The sequence below is a fragment of the Myotis yumanensis genome, unplaced genomic scaffold, assembly GCF_028538775.1.
Source record: "Myotis yumanensis isolate MYYU_CA2020_CCGP unplaced genomic scaffold, mMyoYum1.0.hap1 SCAF_8, whole genome shotgun sequence".
NCBI lineage: Eukaryota > Metazoa > Chordata > Mammalia > Chiroptera > Vespertilionidae > Myotis > Myotis yumanensis.
Window position 1 is genome coordinate 28,062,894 of NW_027223759.1, and position 17,889 is coordinate 28,080,782.

The 17,889-nt window shown below is 46.2% G+C and overlaps 2 protein-coding genes across 2 annotated transcripts; both read left to right on the forward strand.

Moving 5' to 3' along the window:
* The first annotated feature begins 2,099 nt into the window (after positions 1-2,099).
* On the forward strand, positions 2,100-9,299 carry LOC139015455 (antifreeze protein Maxi-like). The gene is made up of 3 exons (XM_070423245.1): positions 2,100-2,156; positions 2,655-3,033; positions 8,959-9,299. The coding sequence occupies exons 1-3, from the start codon at positions 2,100-2,102 to the stop codon at positions 9,297-9,299; spliced, it is 777 nt and encodes a 258-aa protein (XP_070279346.1).
* A 1,608-nt stretch (positions 9,300-10,907) lies between these two features.
* On the forward strand, positions 10,908-11,237 carry LOC139015570 (small cysteine and glycine repeat-containing protein 9-like). The gene has a single exon (XM_070423338.1). The coding sequence runs from the start codon at positions 10,908-10,910 to the stop codon at positions 11,235-11,237; it is 330 nt and encodes a 109-aa protein (XP_070279439.1).
* The last annotated feature ends 6,652 nt before the right edge of the window (positions 11,238-17,889 follow it).

The window sequence follows — 17,889 nt, forward strand, 5'->3', positions numbered from 1 at the left end:
CGTCAGTGGTGCCAAAGTCGAGAAACACTGCTGTAGGGCTTTACATTTCCAAAGCATTTTCCCATTTATTATTTCAATATCATAGAGTTTCCAGAGACTCACCTACAAGAAAATTATTCCTCCTTCACTTAATTAATAAAGAAGCATGAAGCCCCTGGCATGTATGAAGTTCTGTGCTGGCAAGTCCCGTTACGGCTCATTGGTGCCTTTATTTGGTCTGTGATTTAGAACAGGAACTAAGGCCGGATCAGGGCCACGTATATCAGAACATGTGAGACTGCGATGTGGGTCGTGTCTGCTGATACCAACGGTTTTGAGTGTTAATGAACAATATATATCTACGCAGTTAAATAATTCCAGTCCCCCCTCCCCGACTCCTCACCCTCTAGGCCACTCTGCAGAGGCAGACTGTCATCTTGCCAGCTATTTCTGCTGGGAGCTGACCCCATATTTCTTGTTCATTCCTTTTTATGGCTGCTGCTTGATTGCCAATGCTAGTTTTTGTTATAGACTAGAGGCCCGATGCAAGAAATTTGTGCATGGGTAGGGTCTCTAGGCCTGGCCAGCGATCAGGGTCAATATGTGGGGCGACCGGTGGGGTGATGGCGGGGGGCCCGGCTGGCACCTGCCTTGGCCTGGTGCCACCCCCTTGCCAGCTAGCCCCGCCCCCTCATCCCCCTGCCAGCCGCTGCTCACCTCCCTCTGTGGGGTGACCCACGGTTCCTGCATTGTGTCTGCCCCCTGGTGGTCAGTGAGTGTCATAGCGACCGGTTGTTCCATTGGTCGTTCTGCTGTTCAGTCAATTTTCATATTAGGCTTTTATTAAAAAGGATGGGGATCTAACTCTCTCATACAACTCCCAATGTATTTATTCCACCATTTTTAGTAAAATCTATTAGTGATGGTAACTTAATTATTTATATATATAAAAGCCTAATATGCTAAGTGTCCGACCAAGTGGTGGACCGACCAGTTGCTATGACGTGCACTGACCACCAAGGGGCAGATGCTCCAACTGGTAGGTTAGCTTGCTGCTGGGGTCTGGCCAATCAGGACTGGGTGAGATGGGCCGGACATGCCCTGGAGCCCACCCATGGTTCCTCCTGTGGTCCCTCCCCAGCCACCGGCCCTGATCAGCCCCAATTGGGATTGGGAAAGGTAGCCCTGATTGGCCCTGTTCGCTGGCCTAGTGGAGGGACCCCACCCATGCATGAATTTCATGCACCAGGCCTCTAGTTATAATATAAATTAGTGGCCTGGTGCACGAAATTCATGCACGGGGGGGGGGGGGGGGCGGTCCCTTAGCACGGGATGGGGCGGGAGGTGTCCAATCTGGGACCCCTCTGGGGATGTCCAACTCACAATCTGGGACCACTGGCTCCTAACCACTCACCTGTCTGCCTGCCTGATTGCCCCTTAACTGCTCCCCTGCCAGCCTGATTGACACCTAACTGCTCCCCTGCCGGCCCAATGGCCCCCAACTGCCCTCCCCTGCCACCCGATGGCTCCCAACTGCCCTCCCCTGCTGGCCCGATCTCCCACAACGCTCTCCCCTGCCGCAACCTGTCTCCTCCGCCAGGACCTACCTCCTTCGCACGAGGCGGTGGAGACACTGGGACTGGCCTCCTCCACGCTACATGGAGCTGCGGGCCCCCAGGCCTTACCACATGGAGTGGCCGCCGGGCCCCACCTCCACTGTGTGTGTGGCCATCTTGTGGCAGCCATCTTGTGAAGATGTCGAGCGTGAAGACTTTCATTAGTATAGACGTTGCTCATTATAGAGTCCAAATAGGCTACTGTAATTATACTTCCTTCATGTACAAACCTTTTATTTTTCTGGAATATCTCCCTTTTTATTTTTATTTTTTGCTTTTGCTTCATCTATCTGCCATGCGGGCCATATTATTTTACATGTATAGTTTTCTTTTTAAATATCAATTAATAAAAACTCTTCAAGCTCCCCAACTCTTTTTTTCCTTCTAATTAGGAAATGTCTTCTTATTTTAAATGCAATACAAATTGTGCAAGATAAAGATGAGTCATTGCAAAGACATGCTTGTGCTTTCTAAGCAATCACATGATGTGAGTGACACCAAATAATGCGGCCCAGTGACCTGCTTTGCAGCTGTGTGGTGGGGAGTGAGATCTTCATTCCCGTGAGCCAGCTCTGGTGAGGTATCAGGGCTGCTTCTGCCTGGGCCATGACATTGGAGCCTGAGGCCTCTTTCATTCCTCCATGTAAGAGGACCTCTGGGCTGCCCCCAGACTGGCCTCCTGGTAATGCTTGCTTGTTGCTCAATTGTCAGATCACCGGTTCAAGCACAGCCTGCCGTTCTATATGGGTCTTCTTCGTGTGTCCATGACATTGACAGTACACCCCTTTCCGAGGCTCCCAAGGGCCCTTACTGGGATTTTTAAGGCATTTGACTTAGAAAAATAAACAAGTAATCTAATAAACCTAGCTGACATTCCAAAAAAGGGAAGTAATTAATAGAGTATGTGGTTCTCCCATGACAACTGAGCCAAATAACAACAAGGAAGTGGTCATGTGTCCTCCCTCTCCCACTCCCAGAGGTGCTATATAAGGGCCCCCCCAGCAGAAGGAGCATCAGACCTCCCTCACCTCCTGATTATCACTCCTCACCTCTCCTGAGACCTCTCTACTGACACCATGGGTTGCTGTGGTTGTGGTGGCCGCTGTGGTGGCTGTGGTGGCCGCTGTGGTGGCTGTGGTGGTTGTGGCGGCTGTGGCGGTGGCTGTGGTGGCTGTGGTGGCTGCACCACCTGCAGATGCTACCGGGTCGGCTGCTGCTCCAGCTGCTGCCCCTGCTGTCGTGGCTGCTGCGGGGGCTGCTGCAGCGTCCCTGTGGTCTGCTGCTGCCGCCGCTCCTGTGGCTGTGGCTGTGGCTCCTGTGGCTGTGGCTCGTGTGGCTGTGGCTGTTGTCAACAGAAGTGCTGCTGTCAGCAGAAGTGCTGCTGCAAGAAGCAATGCTGCTGCTAGGCGGGCCTGCTGGCTCTGGACAGGTGCTGCAGGTAACTCTCATTGGTAAGATGCTCCCTCTTCCTGCCAGTCCTTCATGATTTGAAAGTCACGGGGGTGACAGGAGACTGGTTCTCAGGCTGGGGAGTTAAATCCATATCCCTGGGTGTTTGAGTTCCTGCCTCCAAAGGAAAAATGCTAGCACAAACCTTCTCCATCTACCACCCATCAAAGGGTGAACCCAACAAAATAGAGTGATGATTTTAATGCTGTGCTTTCTTGAGATTTTATTGTTGAAATGTTTGTTGCTATTTCCCCCGCTCTTTCTGTAGCTCCTCCATCCTGTATCTTTACTACTATCTTCTGTAGACCTGTCATTTCTTCTCAATAAACCACATCAAATTGGCATCAAAGTCTCATCATCTCCTTTTATTTCTTATTGGAATGTGTCTCATTGAAAGATTCTGTCAAACCCATAAAGTCAGACCCTGAAGTTTGTTTGAGATGGGTTAGGAGTAGTTAATTGGTGATCTGTCTCTAATAGGTTTTCACACACAGTAAAGATTTGGTAGCTTCAACTATCCTCTTACATAAGTCAGAAGGGTTCTGGGAACATTGTATCAATGGACTCAGCATTGAATGCCTAAAGCCATGTGTATCTAGTTAGGACTTGGTTATTTTAGTTTGGTTCTATTAAGTTTAAAATCCGATTACAGTTTAATGAGATTTTTAATTCTATCACCTGCATTAGTTAACGGTGTCTTTGGCAGGCTATGGTTAGGAAGAGTTGTGAGTTACTAAAGCACTATCCACTTTGATTATGTTCCATCCTAAGTAAACAAGAACATGAAAATAAAGACGTCATACAACATCTCTGAGGTCCCCCCCCCACCCCCCTGGGTAAAGCCATACACAGAGCACAATGCTGGTGAACTCACCTTCTGAATGCAGTGCCCCCTTCCCCTTTTATATGTTCAATCCCTTAGAATTTCTTACCTAAATCTGTTCCATGTTGAAAGTGAGAGCTGGAGAAAGGGGAGGTCCGCTGGCTGCCCCGGGGTTGGGGAAGGTGATGTACCCCCACCTCTGGACCACAGATGTCTTGCCCTCTCTCTCCCACTCACAGAGAGTAGATGCTCCAGAGTGTTGCTTTCAGAGGAAGTGCGGGAGGGGCTGGGGCAGGGCCACACACAGGTAACAGAGGCAAGGATGCTTCCAGAGAGAGGCTGCGAGTGCGAGGGAGTCACCGGACTAAGGAGACATGGGCCCTTCCGGCCTGGCCCAGTCTCTTTTCAGATGTCCCCAGAAGGCGACAGGCAATGGTGCTTGCAGGGTGGGGTGTTACTACTTGTCACTAAATGTTAGCGTCACATAATAAGGGCATCACAGGAGCCAGACAATAATATGAACTAGAGGGATTCACTTTGCTCCAGATCTGGAGATCACCAGCTGCCAGACACGGTGCAGGACATGGTGGGATCAGAACAATGGGAGGTGATGGGGGAGTGACCCGTCTGGGTCCCTGGGACAGAGCATTCTGCAGGCTACCATTGAGGGGGTCAGCGAGGGCGCTGGGAGCAGGAAGCTCAGCGAGGTAAACAAAGCGGGTGGTGGTGGGGGTTGGGGGGTGGGGTGGATTGCATTTCATGGTGTTATTTTCGGTCCTTGTAAACGTCTGCTTTGACTGTGAGTGACCTGGGCAGCCTTTAGGGTTTGCCCTTAGAAAGGATATGGCCTGCTTATATATAAAGGGCTACTCTAAGCAGCACCCAGAGAATCACCAAGGGAGGGGCTGGAAGGGCAGCTGCACCTCCTGGAGGAAGCAATGGCTGGCTGAGCGCAGGGGGCCTGGACCTGTGCGGGTGAGGAGCCCTGAGTTCTGGGAATGTCAACCGGATCTGCTGGTAAATCCAGTGCCTGGGGCGTGAGAGGAGGATGGGACTCAGCTGGTGACACTGTCTTTGCTCTGAAAGGGTGATTGGCTGTTCATGGAGCTTAACTGGGAGGGGCATCTGCGGGAAAAGCACTTTGGTGTGGGGGTGTGTGCTTCTGGTGGGAAGATGAAGGTCAGTTTCGAACACGTAAAGCTCAGGTTGTCAAAGGTCTCCCCTGCTATTATCGCGCCCCTGTAAAACCTCGTGAGAGCAGGAGCACTTCATACCGAGTGTGGGGATCCCAGGCCACCTCGGGGCCACCGGTCCCCTGGCCTGGGTGCACAAGGTAAGCAAACATCCCCTCCCATATTGCAGAGGCAGGCACAGCACCCCCTTCAGAGCACAGCACTGTGGCGGGAGTGTCATTGGGCCAGCACGGAGCTGTCTGGGTAGGTGTGTTTTCTTTGCATGAGTTCAGGCAGCTCCTTGCTGGGGTGAGGGTGGGGGACAGTGTGCCTTGTTTAAGCTCCCAAAAAGTCTGGAGCCCTGACCTCAAATCTCTGGAAAAGATGCCCAAGTTCAAGTTTAGTCCCCAGCAGAGGCAGGGGATTTGGATATGAATAGGTCAGAGTTGGACGCATTTCAACGAGTGTAATATTCACACCCCACACCCATGACGCGGGACCTGAAGTACGGTGAGCATCAGGAGATGTGGCCTTTGGTTTATTGAGTTATGAGGGAATTGTCCTTCTGCAAACCCGGGGTTTGGGGACAAGACCACATCCGTGTGGGTGGGGTTTACCCTGAAAAGAGCAAATATCCCCACAGTCCATCACCTTGAGTTGAAGTGAATTTAAAAACAGGATGAGTGAACCCTCCCCCTTTCGCTGGATTTTCACTGTGATTTGTGTCTGGATTCCAAGGCAACAAAGATGCTTGAAGGCATCCCAGTGAGGGGGGCGGGGGGCGGGGAGCTGGCTGGTGCCACAGGCAGGCAGCCGGGTCTAAGGAGGAGGGACAGAGGCACCTGGGGCAGAGAGCACGGTGCATTTGGTCATGACTTTAAACCACTCTCTGTTGTCCTGGAACCTTTAGTAGAGACTTGCCATAGTTAGGCTCTGGGGTTTGAAAGGTTGTGGGAACTAAAGGAACACCTGCTCCATCCTTGGGGTGGAGGAGAGCAGAAGAGAGCACGGCCTGTATGGGTAAGCGCAGAGGACAGCAGCAGAGCTACCCAGCCCAGCAGAGCAGGGTCCCGGGAGAGCCAGTGCTGGCCACAGAGGGCTCCTGGGTGAGGAGGGGGAAGCCAAGTGGAGGAATGCGGGCAGCGGTGTGGGGGTGTGGTGAGGTAGGGTAGCTGGGCCCGGGTATGGGACCTGCACCCTAGGGATCTCTCAGGACAAGCTGAGGTGAGAGGGTGCTTAGGGAAGCACAGAAGTGAGTAATGGAGGGGCTAAATTCCAGCCAGCACCAAGGGGGCATTTCCTGGAAACGTGATTCTACGGTAATTAGAGGCCTGGACTTGGGTGATGTAAAGTATGTCATTACAGTTTGCCCTGGTTTGGAACAGATTGCACATTATTTTACAGGGAATATTGGCATTATCCACGTAGAGTAAACTATGCTTGATGCTTATACAAGAACTATCAGTTGTATGCAGCAGAGTTTATTTGGCCAAACCTCTATAAGTGGATTTTGAGGTAATATATATATATAAAATTGATTTTTTTTTTTTACAGAGAGGAAGGGAGAGGAATAGAGAGTTAGAAACATCGATCAGCTTCCTCCTACACTCCCTACTGGGGATGTGCCCGCAACCAAAGTACATGCCCTTGACCAGAATCGAACCTGGGACCCTTGAGTCCGCAGGCTGATGCTCTATTCACTGAGCCAAACCGGTTAGGGCTGAGGTAGTTTTTAAGGTTTTGCTACTATAAGTAATGCCTTAATAAATGTCCAAACATAATACACCCAGACATGGAGTCAAAATCCCAGGGTTCAAATCCAAGTTCTAATACTGACTGGCGTGTGCAATGACTTCACCTCTCTGGTCTCCTTTCTTCCTAGCATGGAAATAACAACAACAACAACAACAACAACGATACTTAATCCAGAGGGTAATTATGCAGATTAAATGAGCCAGTGCCTGGCACAAAATTATACCTCAGTAAATGTTAGCTATACATTACATTTTTTTCTTCTGATTATTTTCTTGGGGCAATTGTTGGAGATGAAATTACTAGATCAAAGATCACTTTGCATAGCAGTAACAGTTACAAAATTGCCCTCAATAAATTGTGTGTCAGTTATTCCCACCCACAGTGTCTGGTACTTGCTTTACAACTGCAAACAGAACAGTTCACAGGCTGATGCTCTGCCCACTGAACCAACCAGCTAGGGCGTGAGGTTTGTATTTTACAATGTGGTCTTATTATGAACTATAAACTTAAAAGTATTTTATGTGTTCCACGTCATTGCAGCTGTTATTCTTTATAATGTTCTAATTGTTCTCTCCATCTGACCCCAATACTCTCTGCAGCTTCCTTATCTTCTAGCCTGACAAGATATTCAGGGCTCATCTTACTCAGTTTATGACCCAATCTGGAAATCATTCATTTTCCAAGGAGTCCTGGTTTATGTTTCCTTTAAAAATGCATGATTCTGTCCTTGGCACATTTTTTTTCCATATGGATTTGTAAGAACTTATTACATATGAAGATATTAATCTTTTGTCTGTGCTGCCAGTCGTATGAAAGTATATACATACGATTGTATACAGTATATAATACTTGAAAATGATAATAAAAGACTATGACACTGGTTTTTGCATTTACATACTACACTTTTGTTGTTATTTTAGAGTGAACTCTTTCTACTTATTAAAAATACAACAACCAAGTGTGCTGTAAGACAGTATGTCTTGTTACTCCAGGAGCGGTCTCAAACACCTCGTGTTTACCAATTGCATCATTTGCTTTTGGGCTTGATTTCATCTTATGTTTTTTGTACAGTAATATGCTGTACAGGTTTGTAGCCAGGAGTAACAGGCCATACCACATAGCCTAGGCGTGTAGTAGGCTCTACCATCTAGGTTTGTGTGAGTCCATGGCAAAATCGCTGAACAACACATTTCTCAGAATGTATTCCTGTGTTAAATGGCATGTGATCGCATTTAAAATGCTCCCTATGTATTTTATTGAATGTTGCAGTGTACTAACAAAGTTGAAAGAGAAAACTTCATGCACAAGAAATGAAAAACTGAAAGAAAAAGATTGAACGTATCAGTAAAATAAACCCTTCAAAAGCCCAAATGGTGGTCCCACAGTCAAACTCTATATTTGGGTCTTAATGGGAATGCCTGTGCTCGGCTTGTGGGACAGCAGCTGAAGGGACATGTCATGTTACATCAATAAAACACGCCATCTCTCCTTGGGAGACTACACACAGGGTGTGACAGGGGAGGAGTCTTTGAGGCAAAGGGATGTTTCGCTGAGGGGACACCGTGGTCACCAGAGACCTGGCCAGAGCTTCTTACAGGACCTTTGATTGTGATGACACTAGTGCAAGTGTTTTGAGGCTTTGTTCAAAGATAAGTTCGCAAGTTTTAGAACAACAAACCCAATGAAAGCAAATAAAGAATACGTTTTTATGAGCATGCAGTTTTCATTTTATTAGGAAATTTGGCTAACATATGTGATCACTAAGAACACATATCCACACACAAAGGGGAAAACGATACATGTGGAAACCAGAGCTGACAGGCAGTGAGCACAGCCATCAAACCAAACATTAGGAATCATGATTTCATTTGGCTGCGTTGAACGATTTGCACAGTAACTCAGGTACCAGGATGCACTTATATCATTTCTATGAGATGGTGCTTAATAGTTTGAAAACTTTTCAGATGGAAAAACTTCAAAGAAAGACAGGAAGAGAGTCCAGGACCATAGGGCAGGGGAAGAGCAAGAGGATGGACAGGAGGGCAGTCTTACCAACAGATTGGGGACCACCCGCACCTGCAGACGGGCTGCCTAGCAGCAGCATTGCTTCTGGCAGCAGCACTTACACTGGCAGCACTTCTGCTGACAGCAACCCTTCCCACAGCCACAGCCACAGGAGCCACAGCCACAGGAGCCACAGCCACAGGAGCGGCGGCAGCAGCAGACCAGAGGGACACTGCAGCAGCCCCCACAGCAGCCACGGCAGCAGGGGCAGCAGCTGGAGCAGCAGCCGACCCGGTAGCACCTGCAGGTGGTGCAGCCACCACAGCCACCACCGCAGCCACCACAACCACCACAGCCACCACAGCCACCACAGCGGCCACCACAGCCTCCACAGCCACCACAGCCACCACAGCGGCCACCACAACCACAGCACCCCATGTTGTCAGTAGAAAGGACTCAGGAGAGGTGAGCAGGGAGATTCAGGAGGTGAGGGAGGTCTGATGCCCCTCTGCTGGGGGAGCCCTTATATAGCACCTCTCCTTGTTTAGCCCGATTTCCTTGGAGGAACCTCACAAGACCTTTTATTTACTTCCTTCTGGAATCCTTCTGCTATGATAACATTGCTATTTTTAACGCCGCAGCCTCCTTGGAAAACCTCGCGTTTTCTGTTGTGAATGAAACAGTTGTGTGTTGTATCTTTAGTCCAGAAGTAGAACAGTGATTGCCACAGTGTAGGGAAAAAGTCGTCCCAAGAGCCTGAAAATGATGCCTGTGTCACGGACACGGTCTGCCGTGGAAAGTTTGTGTCTCCCCGGCGGGCAGCTTCTCCAGGGCACTGGGCAGTGGAGATGGAGGGCCAGACACACCCGCCTGCCTTCTGCTTGATGAGAAGTAGAACAAGGGGCGGGGGGCACTTCTCCAGCTTTCAAAGGTGAGCCTATGAGAGAGATGCCAGGTGTGAATCTAGGGACACCAACATTGAGGGGGGAAAGGCAGACCCCGCCAAGCCAGGTCATCTCTGATCCAGAAGATTAAGTCCCAAGAGAGGCTGTGGTGTCGTCTGGAGTACATGGACTAGCTGGGCCTCAGTTCTCAAGACCTACCTGTATGGACCACTGACCATACCCACAGGCTACCTGCTGCAGGAGTGGAGGGTGGGCAGGTAGAGTCAGCCACACAGAGACAGGTCAGTTCAAATAAACAGCCCCCTGGCCATGGTCGGCTGTCACGCTGGGCCTGGCCACAGGTCTTCAACTCGAGAGGCAGGAGAGGGGCCGGCCACTGATGAAACCTTCATTTTTGTTTTCCCAGTGATTTAACCGACTAACGGCAAGCAGAAACTTCACTCCAGGCAGCTGACTCAGGAGCCAGCTGCGCAAAATTATATTTTTTAACATCTGACATCACACAATTATTATTTTTTGTAATTTCTAATAACCAAACAATTCTTCTTGTGAACAAAAAAACAGAGACCCAGAAAAAGCACCTGTTTATTTTTAATGCTGAGATATGATGTGATATATAACACATTTAGAGATGTTTAGTCTTTCCTCTGTTTTGTCACTGCTTTTTTTCTAACCTGTGATGACTAAAAAAATGTATGCAGAAACAGAGGGATTTTACCTGGCTCTACATTCAGATCTTCATGGTTATGAAAAAATAACCATTATTCTTCAATATTTTAGACATTTATTTAACTTGACAGACATCTATCGAATTCTTACAACGAACCAGGCACCATTCTAGGCCCTGGGACAAAACACACACATACACACACACACACACACACACACACACACACGCGCGCGCGTTTAGTCCTCGTGGGCTTGAAACTCTCAGAAGTGTGTACTAATCCAAGTTTAGATTTAAGAGTTGAGTCAAGGTTAAAATTAACAGTATTATCCGGTGAAGACTCCAACAAGGAAGGATGTAAGAGGCCTCGTGAGGTCTTTTATGGGAAGTAGGATAAACAACAAGACGCTGACTGTGTATTCCGGGCGAGGCTCGTGGAGGTGGTATATAAGGGCTCCCCCAGGAGAAGGGACAGAAGACCTCCCTCACCTCCTGAGTCTCTCTCCTCATCTCTTCTGAATCCTTTCTACTGACATCATGGGGTGCTGTGGCTGTGGTGGCTGTGGTGGTGGCTGCGGTGGCTGTGGTGGTGGCTGCGGTGGTGGCTGTGGTGGTGGCTGTGGCGGCTGTGGTGGCTGTGGCGGCTGTGGTGGTTGCACCACCTGCAGGTGTTACCGGGTCGGCTGCTGCTCCAGCTGCTGCCCCTGCTGCCGTGGCTGCTGCGGGGGCTGCTGCAGCGTCCCTGTGGTCTGTTGCTGCCGCCGCTCCTGTGGTTGTGGCTCCTGTGGCTGTGGCTCCTGTGGCTGTGGCTGTGGGAAGGGCTGTTGTCAGCAGAAGTGCTGCTGCAAGAAGCAATGCTGCTGCTAAGGGCTGGGCCAGCCTCCGGGCAGGTGCTCCTGGGGAGTCCTCTTGCTCCCTTGCAAGGGCTTCCCTCTGTCCATCTGCTCCAGACCGACTCCCGGTCACATGGGCTTCACGACACTGTCCTCCTTGGTTCTGAATTTTAGTAACTTTTTCTGTTTTTAAGGTAGTCCCATGGACATTTTATACAATGGCATCCAAGGAGAAAGATGGAGAATATATTGATTATTGAGCTCAACAGAATATGGTAATGATTTCTACTGTGTTTTCTTCTTTAAATTCTTTCCTATCTCTGCACTAAGTCTTGTCTGTACCACAAATGGCCTGTCCTTTCTGTGGCCATACAGTCTTTAGAGATGCTCTCTTAAAAATCTCCTAATAAATACAAAAATAAACCCTGAGCAGTTTCCCTTGTGTTATTCTTAGAGCTATTTTTATTAAACCAATGTTAATTATGGTCTTCCGTGGGAAGGGGCGGCAAAGGAGATTCAGATAATTATGCCCTGGTATGATTTACAATCCAGCCCCACATAAATAACCATGAACACAGGTTGGAATAATAATAAACGTGTCAAAAGGCCTTGGCGTTGTGTGTCACAACAGGAGGGACTCCTTGTGATTGGGTGGGAACTGGGGGTAAAGGGTGAAATAACTTCAAGAAAGAGATGACATTTTGGCGGGTGGGTTGAGAATTAGGAAGGTTCTGACACGTGGAGATAATTGGAGACAACTATTCAAGAAGAAGGGTGATGGTACTTGGAGATGGGGAGGTAATCGGCCCTGAGACTTGGGACTGAGGAAGGGATGAGTGCCTTTGAGAAGAGGTAGAGACGCAGCAAGAAGGTGGCCCTCTGCAGACCAGGAAGAGAGCCCTCACCAGACCCGAGCACAAAGGCAGACTGATCTCAGTCCTCCAGCCTCCAGAACTGTGTGAACATACATCTTCATTGTCGAAGCCCCCCAGGGCAGGGTATTTGGTTATGGCAGCCTGAGCTAACTAACACAGTGATGTAACAATGCATAGTGACTTCTGCTCTTTTTTTTTCTGAGAGACTTGAGATACCGCACAAAGTGGCCCATTAAAGAATTTATAGTAAATAATATCAACCATTAGGTGAAGAACTGACTACCTCCCTTAAGGGTATTTGCTTCACTCTCTAAGGTGTAGAGGTAAAGGGTGTTGATAACCTTAAAAAGTGGTCCAATAAATTATATGTTACAGTCTCTCATAAATAACTCTGGCCCTATTCATGAAATATTTATTCTATTCCATTGGCATGGGCATCCTGAGAACAGGCAGGGTTTTTTTTGTGTTTTTTTTGTGTTTTGTTTTGTTTGTTTTTTGCTATATTGGCTAACCTTGAAAGATCTAGGCTTGAAAAAATTGTGTTTTTGGTTTATTTATCTAATCTTGATCCTTTACTTTTTTTTCTAAGAGGAATATTTGGATTCAGATTGTAGACTGAAAACATGCTTTGTAAGAATCACAGGGCTTTGGTATACATTATGGTATGCTAATAAATATTGTTAGAGTGAGTAGATACTGTATATGTGTGTGTGTATATATCTATACACACATATATACATACACATATGTATTTATATATAACCTACATTTGTGTATATTTACATGTTATTCATATTTATCATAGTTTATTTATGTCATATTTATTCATGTATATAAATTATGCATATGTTATATAAACATACATACATACATATCAGGTTAATGCATTATATGTTATTTACAATGTTTACACATCAATATATGTGTACTAGTATACATATATATGTTTGTATATACATATGAGAATATATGTTATCTATATAGTCATGTATATATTCTCAGTATCTGAATTTTATGACTCAACAGAGGATTCCCTCTTCCCATTTATTTGTAAACCTAGTCATTTGCGGAACATATGGCCTCAAGTACAGTGGTTGCTGTATATCAGAGGATGCATAAATTATATTTCAGATCTTCCTGATTTTATTATTAGACGTTAATTTTGATTCTAGTTTGGGGCTCCCTTAATACTATGTGTTCTGTCTCAACTATTCCCCCTCTGTGTGTGTATTACAATAATGACGTATGTCATGGACTGAATTGTTGGTTCCCTCAAAGTTTATACTTTGAAGTTCTAATCCAGTGTGACTATATTTGAACGTAGCACCCTTCATCTCCCCCGATCCCATTTCTTCCCTACAGATGGCTGTCTTTGTCATCTTTGTCATTAAACATATCTTTGTCATTTGCACATTCAGGAACACATAGATGTGCCCACACTTGCTGTACCTCCCAGTGATGCTATCTCATGAGGGGCAATGGCTGGAGTCCAAGACAGGGACCTCTCAGGGTCAGCCTGAAGCCGTTGGTGAAAAAGATAGAGGTGGGCCTTGGTGTCCTCACTCCTGCCCCACCTGTGCCTTGTGTTGGCGGTGATGGTGGTGGGAGGGCTGGTGCTTTCACATGGGTCCAGCTATGTATGTGTTCCCTTTCTTTTTCAGAACCTGCTCCCAGGAACTATTTGATAGCAGGAATCAGTTATTAAAAGTCGTGTGAATTTTTAAAGGTACAGTCCCAGACACATTTTCATTTAACATTTTACTCATAACTGGGCACCGTCTGCCTTTGAAGGAATGTCAGCCATGGCTACTAGTTGTTGCTAGAGCACTTTTCTGAAATTCTGCACAAGTTCTGGCCTAGAGAGGAAAGCTGGCTGCGTAGACAGCACAATGAATGTTGATTTGCTCAACTAATAATTATGCAAAAGAAGGGTTAATGGCACACTAGATAATCATCCAGCGTTTCTGTGCTGACACTCTGGCACAAATCACAGGAGAGTAAAGGGCATCTGATCCAGGAAAGGGCAAAGTTTAATAATCGGTCCAATCCACCTTGATATCCATTTCCCCAGGCTCTGTCTCGACAGTAGGGAAAATCGCTTCCTTAATGATTAACACAGTTGAAAACTACTGTTCTTTGTCTTTAAAAGAGCATGCGGTATATTGCTGAATATGTGCAAATGTGTGTTTGCATGTGCTTTTTAAATAAAGTAAATGCCAAGCGTGGACAAATATGCTTGTCCCCCTACTACCCCGTGGCTTTTGGGCTTTCCTGCAAGCAGAGAACTGAACATTAATTCCAAAAAGAGGAAATCAATTCACACTTGGAGGACAGGGAAGGATTAGATGAAGAAAGGACATAGGTGGGAATCCTCGGGCAATGTAGCTTTACAAAGAATGCCCACATCTGTCTACCTACCATTCTAACTGTGTAAATTTTATACTGCAAAGGTAGATCATGGTAGTTGAGAAATTTTAAAAAGTGCAGAACTAGGCAAAATAAAAAGTGGAAGTCCACTGGGAATCTCATCACCTAAACAGAAACACTTTTACATTTGGCGGCTACACTCACAGGGTTTCCTCACCCCCCGCCCCCCACTATGCATATACTAATGTATAGTTAACATTTGCAAAATGAGACTACCTTCTACATACTTTTGTGAAACTTGATTTTTTTTTCATTTGTTAGTACAACATGCCATCTCTCTGGTGTCCCAATAGCTTTTAGAATTCTTACAAAGTTTTCTATCTTATAAATGTACCATAATACATATTTTTAAAAATTTTGTCGCCATTAATGGGCATGTAGGTTGTGTCTAACGTTTTGTTATTGTAAACACTGCTGCAATAAAAATCCTTGAACAAATGAACATATGGATTCTACCAGAGACCGCCCTTAAAAAAAAAGAAAGAAAAGACTTGACTATTTTACTGAGTGGAGGTTGCCAGCAAAAGCAGAACCCTGGTCTTACAAATGTGTCTCCGGAGGTCTCTGTATTGTTGAGAAGGATCTTCTAAGACTTACATCACATAGCTCTAAATTATCTTATTAATTCCTTCTTCTATTATTATTGGAATCTGAGTAGAGAGAATGAGACAATACACATGAAATTATGACAAAGTTCTCTATCTGTAATATTTTCCTACTTAATTTGTTATTTCTCCTATGAGCTAGGAAAGGATACAGCTGCTGATTTAACGTATTTGGAGAAATAGGACAGAATGCTTCCCTTAATTAGTAAAATGTGAGGAAGAGCAGAAGCTTATTTTTTTTTCATGTAACCCTAGTTGCTTATTAAACTTACATCGTGTACTTGAATTCTTAACCACTACAAAGGGTTTTCTATCAACCCTGTTAACTTGATTTCAAGAAGGCAAGCTCTAATCTGTAACTGCTGGCAATGCAGCCAAGGAAGGCCTTGTGTTTGTTGGTCTCTTTATGCTTTAAACAATTTTTTCAGAACCACACATAGATTAATCTATGCCAGTGGTTCTCAGCCTTCCTAATGCCATGACCCTTTAATACAGTTCCTCATGTTGTGGTGACCCCCCAATTTCATTGTTACAAATTGAACATAATTAAAGCATAGTGATTAATCACAAAAACAATATGTAATTATATATGTGTTTTCTGATGGTCTTATGTGACCCTTGTGAAAGGGTCGTTCGACCCCCAAAGGGGTCTCGACCCACAGGTTGAGAACCGCTGGTCTATGCCCTTAAAGGTAAATTAATACAGAATAGACTTTGTTTATATTACAAAGCAGTCATATAAGTTCCCACAAGAAGCTCCCTAGAGATGTAAATCTAGTCATTCTACTAGATTCAGTTACGTGGACTATTTCGCAGTATTTGCTAGTCTATAGAAACTGTTTGTCAGGTGTGGCCCGGGGGGCCCTTTGCTTTGTTTTCTCTTTAGAGTCTAGTTAAATGCAGGTTCATAGGCTCTGCTCTGGGATTAAGTGATCAGAATCCTGGCAACTGTGCTCCCAGGAATCTATATACTCGATGAGAGATGAAGACATTTCTCATTCTGCCCAAATTTTCTAGAGTTCATGGACCTATCTATAAATGTTTTGGGGATCTCCATTGTGCCTGGCATATGATATACATTGGTGGGAGTAGGAGGCAGAATAATGGCCCCCCAAAATGTCCACTTTCTAATCCCCAGGCTTATGAATGCTCCATTATATGATTAAAAAAGCTCTGCAGTTGGATTAAGTTAAATATTTTTAAGATGGTGAGATATCCTGGAATATCCAATCTGACCCAATGGAATCTCAAAGGTCCTTATAAGAGAGAGGAGGGTCAAGGTCAGGGTCAGGAAAGATGTGACAATAGAAGCAGAAGCCAGAATGATGTGATTGTGGAAATGAGCCACGAGATAGGACTGCAGGTCTCTAGAAGCCAGAAAAGGCCAAACACAGATTCTAACCTAGAGACTCAGGAAAGAGATGTCCTTGCTACACCTTGACTTCTCCCAGTGAAACCCATTTTAGACTTTGGACCTTCAGGACTGTAAAATGATAACTTAGTATTTTAATCCACTAAGTGTGTGTGTGCGTGTGTGTGTGTGTGTGTGTGTGTGTGTGTTCAGCAGCAATAGGAAACTAATGCAGAAGATGTTCAGCGTGGCTGTGAAGACTGATTTGTGACGAAGAGGAAAGGCCCCAGGAAAAGAGAGTAAGTGTGTTCAGGCAGAACTCTCTGTGTAAACACAGCCATGAGTGTAAGAAGGGCCCGTGGAGCTAGAAAGTATGTGGGATTGGTTATGACAGTTGGTGGAGACGACCCCGAGTTAGTCCTGGAAACCCTTTGAGAGCTGGGCGAAGGCATTTGGACTTTATTCTCCAGGCAACCGTGAACCAGGCAGGACTTTGAAGCAAGGAGTGGCCTGGTCAGAGCTGTTTTTGAAAGTCCCCTTTGATGAAGAAATAAATGAGTAAAGCGTTTGAGAAAGCAATCCACAGCTGGGGTGGGGGTGGGAGGTGAAGGGTGGGTGGTGTTATTACAAATGGCCAGGAGGCTTTGCAAGTCGTTTGGAAAATGTAAACCCTAAGGACTGAATGAAGAGATAACTGTGAAGTGGCTTCTCCACTATTAATGTTTAAACATGAAATATTGATCCCAGTCTTCTGGGAGGCAGACAGCTCAACAGAAACTTTTAACAACAGTTAGTTCTTGTTGGACATTTGCCTTGGGAATGTCTGGGCACTTTGCACTTGCTAGCTCATATCATCCACACAATGATTTTATGAAATAGATTCCATTTTACCCCTGTCTTACAGATAAAGAAAAATAAGGCACAGAGAGGCATGAGATGGCCTACCCAGGGTCATTTAAGTGGTAGTAAGCAATTTGGTCTGAGAAGAAGCTCTTAAACACAGCCCTGTGCTGCCACCTGGTGGTTGTCAGTGGGAAGTGTAACCATACAGGTGTGCCCTGCCCCCTGGGAAGGTCACAGAAGGCTCCCTGGAAGATGTGAAATTGAAGGAAATTTCACAGCAACTTTTGACTGAAGCCTCAGACCAGGCAGAAATAGATCCCTTTCTGACCCCTAACATTGCCCATGCTGTTGGGGTGAAAGTAAGTTGTTTCCAGTGACAGCACTGGACCCTCTAAGAAATATATATATACTAGAGGCCGGTGCACGAAATTCGTGCATGGTGGTGGGGAAGGTCCCCGCAGACTGACCTGCACCCTCTTCAATCCGGGACCCCTATCGCAATCCAGGACCACTGGCTCCTAACCGCTCACCTGCCTGCCTGCCTAATTGCCCCTAACTACTCGCCTGCCTGCCTGGTCACCCCTA